Raw genomic sequence first — 12,406 nt, forward strand, 5'->3', positions numbered from 1 at the left:
CTTTTTACAAGATTGATTTTTAAGGTGTATATTGAAAAAAGGGTTGTTTTCTATGTCTTGAATTATGCAATCTCTTACTTAGATCTGTACGCTAGGCTGTGGAACTACTGTGCCATTTCAATGACTTGTACAATGTCTTTATGGGTTCATTTTCCCATATATACCCCGAAGCCTCTTGACGTAGTTCAGTTTCCATCTCCTCACAACAGGGTGGTCAGCGATATGTGGTTAAACAGACGCAAAGCTTTATTAAACATGGGTGAATGCTGAAAAAAAATAAATAAATGTACTAGGACTGGAAGGAGGTAAAGCAAAGTGCAACGCCGTATCGAACGTGCCACTTGCCTTGTGCCTTTTGTTTCCAGAGCCATGCAAGCAGCTGTGATGATAGCCTTATCTGCTGACCACACTGCTGATCCAGGCAGCCTTTCCCCTCCCAGCTCACCCTGCACACTGATACAGCACGGCGTACGTGTGCAAAGAGAGGAAACCTTTCAACCCCAGATCCCAAGAAACCACCACCAGCTTCAACTCCTTTTCTGTCTGCAGGTACTGCTACCTTGCAAAACAGCGCAGAGGCTCAGGGACCGAGGGCCTCATCAATATCAGCAAATTAAACAGTGCCTGGGGATGAACCATGATCATCTGTATTAGTAAGCTGTTCAAGCATTTCATGGCCTGCGGCAATTACTGCTCCCCCAAGCCATTCCCGGGCACAGTCCAGAGTCAAGGACCTAATCTCAATTAGCCATCAGCACGGAGCCACCGTCTTTTGAAGTGGCCAGTATTTTACTAGCATAGATGCAAGCTCTTCTATGCCGGTTGGTCTCTGTGCCCTGGAATATCCCCAGGTATATTTAATTTACTAATATAGAAGTAGTAGATAACGCTTCATGGTTATTCAAATGCCTGCTATCTCTATTGACCAAGATATGTGCTTCTTGCATCGGACAACAAGCATGTTAGCTGCCCCACTGAAAGAAGAAAATAAACCCATCACAGCAAGGGACCACACTTTAATGGCGTTCAACTTTGATCACACTTCAGCAGAGACAAGTTCAGCCACAAACCTACAGGGCTGCTCTAGTGACTTCTCTGGAGAGTTGATGGTAAGCATTACAGTTATAACCTAACTCTTATCGATTGTACATGAAACCCATCACAGCAGTGCTGCCCAAGTGATCCTGGGATTTCTTTTCAAAGAGGCAAGGTCATGCTTGGATTAATAAATGTTGAAAAACACCACTTTAGGACAAGAAGAAAAAGATTTGGAGTGTGCAGTTTTAATCCTGACATTAACAAGCTCACAGGTTAAGAGCAAACTTTACTCATACAAAGGTCTTAAAATTATCCAAAGTGACACAAGCTCCCTATTGCTAACATACATCATGCTCAGAACAACGGGTTTATTTAAAAATACACTTTATTTACAAGACATTCAAACTTCATTTTGAAAAAAATTTAACTGTACATAAAACTTTAAGTAATTTTTCACTAATAGTTAACAAAACCACAGTGAGATTTTCCATTCATTGAGTCAGCAATCATGGAAATTACATTTTGGCACATTATTTAAATCACATAATGAACAGAAAAACTGGAGGAAACTTTTAAGCAACACAACTCCATAAATGTAACAACTTTATACAGTGACATCCTCATATCAAGGTATCACTGTTCAAATAAAGTATTTAACATAGAAAGTGCTTCCACTGTACAGCAGAGTACGTAGTAGAACCTATAGAAATCTTCATAGTGTTTGGATTATCTTTTCAGAAATGTCCCTTTTATCTGCTTTCCAGTTAGTGATCCAAGCTTTCCCCTAAGGTGTTAATGAGTGACTGATGAACTCTAGTGATTTCATTAGACCTTCTCAGGCTTAGGAACCAACTTTCTTTAAAAAGTTGGTTCAGGTGGAGTGCTTATAAAGAATTTCAATATATATAAATATATATATTTATATCTCAGGATGACTACTTAGACAACACTTCGACACAGATCACAGGACATAAAAGAGTCCTTGGAGTAGCCATCCATAGACCTTGGGTGGTGAACTTCACTTTGGGGAAAATTCAGATGCCAGCATATTCCCTTCAAAGTTCAGAATAAAAGGGAGCACTGAGGACAGTAAGTGTTATAATCAGGTAGAGGCGGGGGGAAAGAATAGGAAGAAATAAACAAGATCAAAAAGTGGTTTGCAATGGTAAAGTGTATCGCGTAGCAAAACCAGAAAGAGAGTGAAGTTGAATTAAATGGAGTGCAAAAATTAAACCAGTGCATAGAAGAGGTGTTTCTAAACTGTATTATAGGTACATCACCATGACCAGAAGGCTAGCAAAACCATACTGCTTTTATTGAAGAGACAAAGAATAAGAAAAACATTAAGAGGAAAAAACCACGGTTGCACTACAAATCAAAATAAGTATCGCAAAGAACACGAGGAGAAGGAAGTCAACTGAAAATTTGGCAAAACAAAGGCAATACTCCTAAAAATAGCATCAGTTATTTTTCTTTACATAGACAAGCAAAGGCAAGATCTGCATTCAGAGAGTTACAGAAGAAGGAAAAATTACCTATCAAATTGACATGTTTGGTTAAAGGATAACATATGAAAAGGTGACAAAAAAATTGAACGCATTTTAAGAAAAGGCCCACGACTGATGAAGGCCAGTAAATTGCTTTTGCATTCAATGCCATGTTAATTTATTCCATATTTCACTCTTGCTCCAAAACTATCTGCCAAGGCTAGCAAAGGTTTCGTTGTCATACAACTAGGTCACATGTATGACTGCGGTTAAAGGATAACATATGAAAAGGTGACAAAAAAATTGAACGCATTTTAAGAAAAGGCCCACGACTGATGAAGGCCAGTAAATTGCTTTTGCATTCAATGCCATGTTAATTTATTCCATATTTCACTCTTGCTCCAAAACTATCTGCCAAGGCTAGCAAAGGTTTCGTTGTCATACAACTAGGTCACATGTATGACTGGTTATGGATCAGAGGGCCACATAAGCTGGACACGCAGTTGAAAATCACCTGTGTTTTAAGCAGATTTCCTTTGCTACAGACAGTGATGGACAGATAGGGGCAACCACGGCAAGAGAAACCGAATGCCATAATGGTGCAATCAGAAGGGAGTAATTGAAGAGGACAGGGTAGCACAATCAACCTGCAATCATCAGAAATTTTACATTACTGACTTGGAGGGGGAAAATAGGAATTTAGCTAAAGAGGCCAGAAAAGAAGTTTTTTCAACAGTGCAATACACTACAAAACTGAATCTAGAACACGTGCCCATACATGAGGGCAAATACTGAAATATAGTGTATTTCAAAATGAGGTAAGCTTACTTCAAGAGAATTAGAAGAGATATGCCAAGAACTGAAGGGAAATAAGCCAATACAAAATACACACTGATTGGAATGAAGGCTTCTACAGAAGTAGAGAGGGGCCACCCAGTAGAGCCTAGTTGTGACACACTTAAAACAGAGAAGAAAAATATTTTCTTCCAGGACTCAAAGGAAAACAAGGATACCGGGTCAGAAACCTTAGTTGGATACCCTGAAAGTCCCTACACAGAAAAAACAAGGTTTACCTCTTACATAATATAGCTCTGTTGGTTTTGCTTCCTTAAGTAATAAAGCAAATTTTAAATCTGCTTGTTTTCTAGACCTGAAGATTTCTATAATCCCTGGTATTTTCCTATTTATTCACGGGCAACAATTACAGTACAATCAACCAGACAAGAAAAATGTTTAAGAATGTTACTTCATTGTATTTTCAGGTTACAACACTTCTAAAAACTTAAAAAATAGATAATCACAGTTTTAACAAACACTGGAAGGATAAAGAAAAAGATAGTCCATTTTGTCAAATGCCTCAACGTTACACATACTAGTTTTCTCCAATTCCAGAATAAACAATACTGCCATTCCGTCTTCCAACCATTTAATAAAATGTATATATAAAAAGATTACCTGATTTAAGACACAAATGCATAATTATGAAAGGGTGCTTCTTTTAGCAGCTATCTGGGAAGCAAGTGCTCCCATAGACTTTGTTGTCATTTGGGGAGCTTTCTATTCCCATTCTCAAAAAAACTATAAATATATTTGTTATTTACATCTAAACCCTGACATTTACACATCATCACAGATGAAAATAAGGACAAAAAGAACAGAAGAAAGGGCTGTCTTACTTTATGCCACACGCTTTTAAAAGACAGAGCGATTCTTAAAATGTTTCCTGATTTACATTAATTCGTGCAGTAACTGCCAAGCAAGGTCCTGCTGCTTCCACCTCTGCAGCTGCCAACAGAATCAAACAGACTGCAGGATCAAGCTTTTAATTATACTAACACACAGTTTAATTTATATAATACAAACCTACGATGGAAGGCTATAAAATATATCAATTCACCCAAGAATCTGTTCAAAAGGGGTAACTACAAATCTAGAAATGTGCTATTTAGACTGCAATCACTGCTTCAGTAAATAGCATTTTCCAAGCAGTAAAACAGCCCGCTGTGTGTTTTAATAGTCGTTGACTTAATGCAATCGTCCTTATTAATAAGGAGTTGGCTGCTTTCTAGCCAGCCTTACAAGGAGGTCCTGGTATTTTCCCAGCCCAGGCAGGAAATCAATTTTCCCTTTCTGTTAAGGTGTCACTGAGGAAAAGACATCACTATTTTATAGTGGTGTCCCCATGAATAAATGAATACCCTGCCCAGGCCACACAGACCACTGAAAGGCTGCTTTTGACAGCAAAATGCATTTGAAAGCTTCTGGATCTGGTCTGCATAGCCGGTGCAGCTAAGCACTACGCTCAGTGTGAATTAGGTAGCGGGTCTCCTCTCCAAGAAACCTGGAGAACAGACCTGACCTAAATCCAGCACTGGTGACAGGGCACGTCATCTTGTTTTCCTTGGAGCACCCTTGCATGCCTTAAAAAAAGGCAAGCAGCAAAAAGATAAAGGAACTGCTTCACTAAATACACTGTGAAATACACCTTTGGGCAGGGGGAGGAAGGGCAGGGCAGAGGGGAGGGCTTAGACCTTTACCATAAATCAGCAAGAATTAATCAAGGCTAAACAAGGAAAAATTCCCTGTAATTTTTTTTAAAGCTTCCTCTAAGTGATAACACTGCATATAAAACTTTAAAGGGACTTCCTTAATTAATACAATATCAAATTGTGTCTTAATAATAGAACTGCAGAATTTTAACTGCTCATAATAAACACATTAGCTTATTTATTCAGCATGAATAATGACAGACACTCAATGTTAAAGATACTGCAATCATCCCGCACCATGATGAATTAAGACCTGTGGCTATTATAATTTCTGTTGTCAGGAGAAAAAAAATAAAATAAAAAAGACCCGAGTTGTACAATCACAACAGTGAACAAGATAAAAGTTAACTGGCTGACTGCCTGCATTTCCATTCGCTAGAATCAGTACAGACAACGTTAGTATTTCTTTGCTTTCATGACAAGAAGTCTACTCTTTAGCATACTTATCTGTGATTAGGCTAAGACTCCAGTATTACTAGTAGAGAAGCAAGACCAGCTTCTGCTCTGTCCCTAAATACAGGAGTCAATCAAGAAAACAATGCAAGTCAAAATTCCTGAGTGCTTCCCCTCCCCCTTAAACACTCTTAATTTCCTTCACAAACCCCACTGGCCAGAAGCACAAGCGTTACTGTTAAACATGAACTGTCTATGCAAAAACGGGTTTTAAGGATCAGTAAAGCATCTCTACTGAAGTCCTTTATAAATATACAGTACTTCAGCCCAGTACAATCACAAACTGGCCACAGGGCTTTCAGGAAACAGCGCACTTCAGCAGAAAAGGCCAGAGTTTCATTCCCAGTGCCACCGGCCATTAACTGCGAGCATCAGTGCAGACAGCAATACACCCCATCCGCTCTAACACCAGAAATTCACACGTAGTTTGGCAAGGAACTGGGTTAGGCCGTATCAGAAAAATCTTAGATGAATGCAACGCCCTTTGTGGAAATATGAATCCTTATTTCAGATACAAGGGGTTTTTAGGTGTGTTTTGGTTTACAGCTAAAGCACAGAAATCTTTTTGCCACACCAACTTCAGCTACAACCACCGATGACCCCCTTTCCAGCCAGGATACATTCGTTCTATGAAAACATTACGCATAGTAGAGGGAATTGTCTAAAGTCGTGTGCTGCTCAACTGTGATTTGTCATCAGACACGCCACAATTTTTCACGGTTTTAATGCTATCCTCTGCCAGTGGGTACTCGATAGGGATTTCAATATCATTTTTACTTGAACCATTGTCTTTATGCAGTGCAGAAAGGCAACTATCGTTTTTCTCAGTAGAACCATTAGTTTTAGCCAGGGGGGGCTCCCGCTGACTGCAGCACAGCTGAGAGTCACAAGCTTTTGAGATGCAGGGTGAGCTGCACAGTAGCTGGGAGGTCTTGCGGTCAATGTACTCGGGCTGGATGGTCACAGAATGGATCCCTGCTTCGTGGAAAACCTTCCGTATTTTATAAGCAGCATCTTGGTAATCAGTAGGGGTTTGGCACTTGATATGAAGAGTAGCAATATTCTTCCCACCTGCAAGTTCCCAGACATGCACCTCATGAAGGCTGCTAACCCCTGGTACACGAGCTAGTCTGTCAGCTGGAAGACATAAGAGAAACATATTAGGGGTTTTGGTGCACTGGCTAATTACTAGCTTTCCCATTAAGAGTCCTATCCAAAAGCAGCAGTCTCTGAACTATCTTTTTAAAAGAGCTGTACTTAGTAAAATATATCTACTGTCTTCATGGCCCCCAGAAGAGGGCCACGAAAATGATCAGGGGGATGGAACACCTCTCCTATGAAGAAAGGCTGAGAGAGTTGGGGTTGTTCAGCCTAGAGAAGAGAAGGCTTCGGGGAGACCTTATTGCAGCCTATCGGTACTGAAAGGGGGCTTATTAAAAAGATGGCGGCAACCTTTTTAGCAGGGCCTGTTGCGACAGGACAAGGGGGAATGGTTTTAAACTAAGAGAGGGTAGATTCAGACTAGATATAAGGAAGAAATTTTTTATGCTGAGGGTGGTGAAACACTGGCACAAGTTGCCCAGAGAGGTGGTGGATGCCCCATCCCTGGAAACATTCCAGGTCAGGTTGGACGGGGCTCTGAGCAACCTGATCTGGTTGAAGATGTCCCTGCCCACAGCAGGGGGGTTGGACTAGATGATCTTTAGAGGTCCCTTCCAACCCAAACTTCTACGATTCTACTCCCAGCTGTCTTCAGTTCAGCCTCCAGATGACCACATGAGCAGGCCACCCTTCCTTTTGGGTTCACCCCGTCCCTTAGGCTCCCTAATGGCAATTTACCTGGCGTTCAGAGAAGCAATGTTAGAGCACCACTTCCTTGGCCAAGACCCCACATCTTCTCGTTTCTTTAGGCCTGAGCATGGTGGAATTCCAGAAATAACCAGTGCTGCCCCACAATTAAGCAGTGTGAACAGCCCCAGAGAGCTACAAAATTAACCAACCTTAATGGAAATTTCTAAGCTGTTTTGGAAGCCTTTTGGAAGAAACTGCTGCAGGGTTGGGAAATATTGTAATTCAGTGTTGTTTCTTTCGCAAACACCCCACACAAAGCATTAACAGCTCAAGACCTGGTATTTTTGATGTATTGTTGGAGTACCACATTCTCAAAATGCATGCTTTAACTAATCCAGAGAGATTTGAGTCATGTTGCTAGGACACAGGCATGTGACTATTTCTCACGGTTCTTGAGAATTTAGAGCTATTATGAGTAAATAATCCAAACATGTCATTCCAGAAATAACATACGCATTGAAATATATCATTAAAATTAATAGCATTTTAACAACAAATTTGACTTACTCAGTAGTTGCATATTAACACCTTTGGGAACCATCTGCAACAAAATAATTGAGGTCTCCTTGATAAGCGGGAATGCAGAAGACAAGATGATGAACACCATAATTACTGTCAGGCTTGGATCAATGTAGCACTGCCAATTACATGGAGCATTCCCCAGAGGAAGTAAATGGAAGATTGTAGCAGTAACTACCACGACCACAGATCCAAGTGCATCTCCCATAACATGCAAAAGAACACCTGAAACAAATGGCACAATTTCCATTAGTGGGGGCTTTTTACTGGGGGGGGCTGGGGGGGAGGAGTAAAGCTGCATTTTTCAAGTCTGTTCTACTTGACATGAAAAATGCAATATTCCATGCGCTAACTTCATAACCAAAGTTTTCAATAACAGCTTTCAGAACAAAACAACAAGGGAAATACTGACTCTGAACGACAGCTGCTTAAGTGGGATGAATTATTAAACATGTAGGGTATGCTAGCAACTGCGGTCCCACTGCAATGCCATGGCAACGTAAAATGTGTTTGCTTAAATGCCTGCAGATTATTAAGAGATCCTGGCACATTAAATCTCAATTCTCAATTAAAAATTGATGACTAAATCTATCTGTTCTACCCTGGAAGCTGAGAGCCACAGGCCACCCCCAGTAACAGTTATTCTCCTCCATCAGCTTCTGTTGAAATCTGAAAAATTACCTAAGTGAAACCTAAGCCCATTCCTATGCCTCCAAACGCCCTCAAACGCGAATTTTTGGATCAAGCTTGATTACTAGTCATATTAAACCTTGTCCCACCAACACTACTAGCCCTCAGACCCAAAAAAAAACAGAATCTGGTTTGAGAGTTAGTCACATGGACACCACGGTTTAATATGTGCCTGGACTACTCTAAGTTGAGAGGAATGCTGGGTACCACTTTTTACATCTATAGATATGTTTTTGCACAAAAAGTAAAGACACAAAACAGGCTTTTGTAATAACACATTTTTAGCTGCCCTTTCAACTACAATGACCAAAGTAGTCTTCTTGCTATAAAGTTACAATAATCTAAGAACTCCTTTTTTCTTCCTTTTTTTTTTTTTACTACTTTACATGACCTTCCCTCTTTCCATCATTGCTCAAATGTACTCCAGTTTTGTCAGTCTTTACTGTTCAGACTCGGATTTCATTCCAAGCCCTGCCTAATTCATAACATCTCTAAATATATGAAGTCAATTTCTTTGTCAGTACTTTTTATTTGCAGCCTGTGAGAGAATAAAAAGGATCATTTGCTTTTAACATCCCTATGACAAGCACTTTCAAGAGCTTCACTCCAATTTAATCACTTCCTCTGGGCTGGAGAAGCTGTAAAAGGCTCCCTCTGAAAATCATTAACAACACAGCAAAGAGTTTTGACTCTGGTGATGCTGGACACTGGATTAGACCGAGAGCCGTGCCTGTGCTGCTGTCTCTTGCCAGCTCTTTGCATGAACATTGATCTGCAGTGTGAGAAAAGAAGTTCCTCTGAATCACTTGGGTCAGATAAGAAAGTACAAACTTCCAGTGAGCGCAGCTCTTTCTGCTGGAGTCAGGCGTGTTCTGCCCCATTTGGCAGACTCCCACAGGCCTTTACTCCTCCTAACAGTGTTGCAGTGTTTCCTTTTCATTTACAAATAATCCCGATTCTGCATGGGCTATCAGCTATTGCATGAACAAGAGGGACAGGCAGGATGCAATTGCCAAGGCAACTAACTCGAGAGCACAGCTTAAAAAGAACAGGAAAATGTTCCAGAAAGTCTTCTTCTGAATTAAGAAAAAAAAGTAAGCATGTCAGAATTATGATAAATTATGAATTGAGAATATGGAATTTGGAAAATGCTTATTTTACATTATTAACATCGTTAATATGTACATCTTGGTTACGCATCACAGAATGAGGGCCTAGTCAGAAATGAACCCATTTCCCTATAGATCCCCAAAAGCTATGGTTATAAAATAGAACCGAAAATGAATTTTTAGTAAATAAAGTCAGTATGGTAAAACTACAGGTAACACATCGTTTCCAACAGCTTGTGTTGGAAAGTCTGAACTACTCTGCATATGCTCAAGAAGTAAAAGGAGTAATTTTACACTACAATAATTAACCCAGTCAGGCAGAATGTCTGCATTCCTGTTCCTACCACTTTTAAAAATCAAGGAACCAATTCCCCTGCCAATCCATTTTGTCCAGCCATGTTTTTCAGGGAGGCTCTGATTCTATAATGTATAGAATTTTTTGCCAAGTGATTACAAAGTAAGTATAGCTATGTAACTAACTTACAGCAGAAAAGAAAAAACATAGATTTTGAATCAGAATTTTAAAGACACGTATCTGTAACACTGGCTAAAGAAGCAAAGAATATTTGTAAGGACAATAAAAATTGATTTTGCAAAGATGACATGCTAAAGTTAAAGTAGCACTTAGAGAAAAAGTCTCTTTTTAAAAATCAAAGAAGACAGGTATCTTAAAATAAACAATACCAAGCTCCTTATCCTTCAGACATTTTTGAAAGTTTCCAGCATCATTATGCCTAAGCACTGTCGTTCAGGCAAGTAAGGCCTTCTCTAAAATATACTCATCGGTTTCTTATCCTCTCCTCCATCCCTGAAAGTGACAGTTTGCTTTTCCCGCTCCAATTTGCCATAATATCCAGTGACACCAACTTCTAGACATTCAACAAAGTGTTGCGGCTCTAGCATATGGTTTGATTTCCAAAGCGTCTTCCCTTACAGACACATCTGTGTAACTCTGAAAACACTTCTGAAAGACAGGTAGACAGACACACACCAAAAAAAAAAAAACCCAGGTGCCTGACTGCCATGTCAACCTCTAAGCTGAATTCATGTGATGCCAACTTACACAACTTTGGAGCAGTATCAGATGCTGATAGGTGACCATAAGAAGCCTGAAACTACCATCCTGTTTCAGCTTTCTGACAGCCCTTTCCTTGAGGGACAAACTCAATTTTTAATACACTCAAAGAGACCTGCTTTTGGCTCTGCTCAGAATAGGTATGTAAACGTGTATGCATATAAACACCTATACAGAGGGGGAAAGAGACACTTGGTTAATTTATTCCTAGAAGTAGCTATACAGTTTCACTCCAGAGACACCCGGAGACCTGCCTAATTACGTAATAGGGTTGATACTTATGCCTAACAACATAAGAAGGGTTGATACTGTCACAGACTCTCTCAGGGACAGGTTCACAGTTCAAGGACCTGGAAAAACACTGTGCTGAAGCACCAGATTCAGCACCTTTTTCCTCGTGCTGACTAGAAAACACTGTTAACCTCGGGATTCAAAGAAATTCTGTCTTCTGCCCAAAAGCATTTTGAAGTTGAAAACTGCTCAGCTACTACAGCAGTGACACTCAAAGAAGCGCTTCATAGATACCTGCTTTACCTTCCTATAAAGCCTCTAGTGACTTGAGCTTAGTGCAAGAGGCTTTGTCTCCTTTCCAAAAAGTTCAGCTGCACTCTTCTAAAGAATTAAAATCAAAATGTAAACACACTCGGAGCCAAATCAGCATGACACTATTTTGGTATTATCTATGCTATTACATACAACCAAAAGCTTTCTGCTAAAGATAACTGGGTCCATATACATAGAAGCATCCTGGGCTTTTGCTCCATTTCTTACTGATATTTGGCAAAAAAAAATCTGCAATGGAAATCAGAAAGTGTTTAAAGGTAATATAATATTAGCAGTATCCTCCCATGCTGTACCTCTGATGTTCAAGGCTTCAGACTTTCTCTCTTTTTTCTTCTCAGGCCCCTCTTCAGGGCTTTTTTGGTCATTTGGTGAGTCACCTGCATTCAAAGAAGAAACGCTGTGTTGTGTATAAGTTCTACAAACAGAAAAAACATCATCCTTCTCAAAACCAACTTATTTCAAAGATGATGAGAAAAAAAAAAAAAACCCAAACCCAAACCAAACCATTTTCCATGCAGCTCTCTGAGCAATGCCTCCCTCACCCATCCCGAGGGGACGCCCAGCAGCCAGGTGTAAAGTACAAGGTGAAAGAGGCGGTGGGTGTCTGAGCGAGCTCAGTAAAATTCCTCGGGGCTCACGGGTGGGTTTGGGGCTTCAAAAGGGCCCAGAGGATGGGTCTGGCAGCTCAGCGGCAAACCCAAAAAACCATTTTCCATGCAGCTCTCTGAGCAATGCCTCCCTCACCCATCCCGAGGGGACGCCCAGCAGCCAGGTGTAAAGTACAAGGTGAAAGAGGCGGTGGGTGTCTGAGCGACCTCAGTAAAATTCCTCGGGGCTCACGGGTGGGTTTGGGGCTTCAAAAGGGCCCAGAGGATGGGTCTGGCTGCTCAGCGGGTCCCGAGGGCAAACAAGAGGGAGACAGGGGACGAGGAGGGCCGGGGAAGGGTGCGAGGGGTGGGGAGAGGTGCGGGACATGAGGGGAAGGCTGGACGGCGAGGCGGCGAGGATGCAGCCGAAAGGCACCTGCTTCATCCGCCTCCCCCGTCAGGGCGCCGCCGGCCACGGTCTGGC

At 41.0% G+C, this 12,406-nt stretch overlaps 1 protein-coding gene across 1 annotated transcript in view; it reads right to left on the minus strand.

Annotated features, from left to right (window-relative positions):
• Positions 1-5,158: 5,158 nt before the first annotated feature.
• The window catches only part of SLC30A10 (solute carrier family 30 member 10), a 20,388-nt gene continuing 13,140 nt past the window's right edge, over positions 5,159-12,406 (minus strand). The window contains exons 2-4 of the mRNA XM_019471413.1: positions 11,629-11,712; positions 7,886-8,122; positions 5,159-6,664 (exon numbers count right to left, since the gene is read on the minus strand). Coding sequence (XP_019326958.1) covers positions 6,189-6,664; positions 7,886-8,122; positions 11,629-11,712 — 797 coding nt within the window. The 3' untranslated portion in view covers positions 5,159-6,188. The remainder of the gene's footprint in view (positions 6,665-7,885; positions 8,123-11,628; positions 11,713-12,406) is intronic.

This window comes from Aptenodytes forsteri, unplaced genomic scaffold (assembly GCF_000699145.1).
Source record: "Aptenodytes forsteri isolate BGI_AS27 unplaced genomic scaffold, ASM69914v1 Scaffold465, whole genome shotgun sequence".
NCBI classification, from domain to species: domain Eukaryota; kingdom Metazoa; phylum Chordata; class Aves; order Sphenisciformes; family Spheniscidae; genus Aptenodytes; species Aptenodytes forsteri.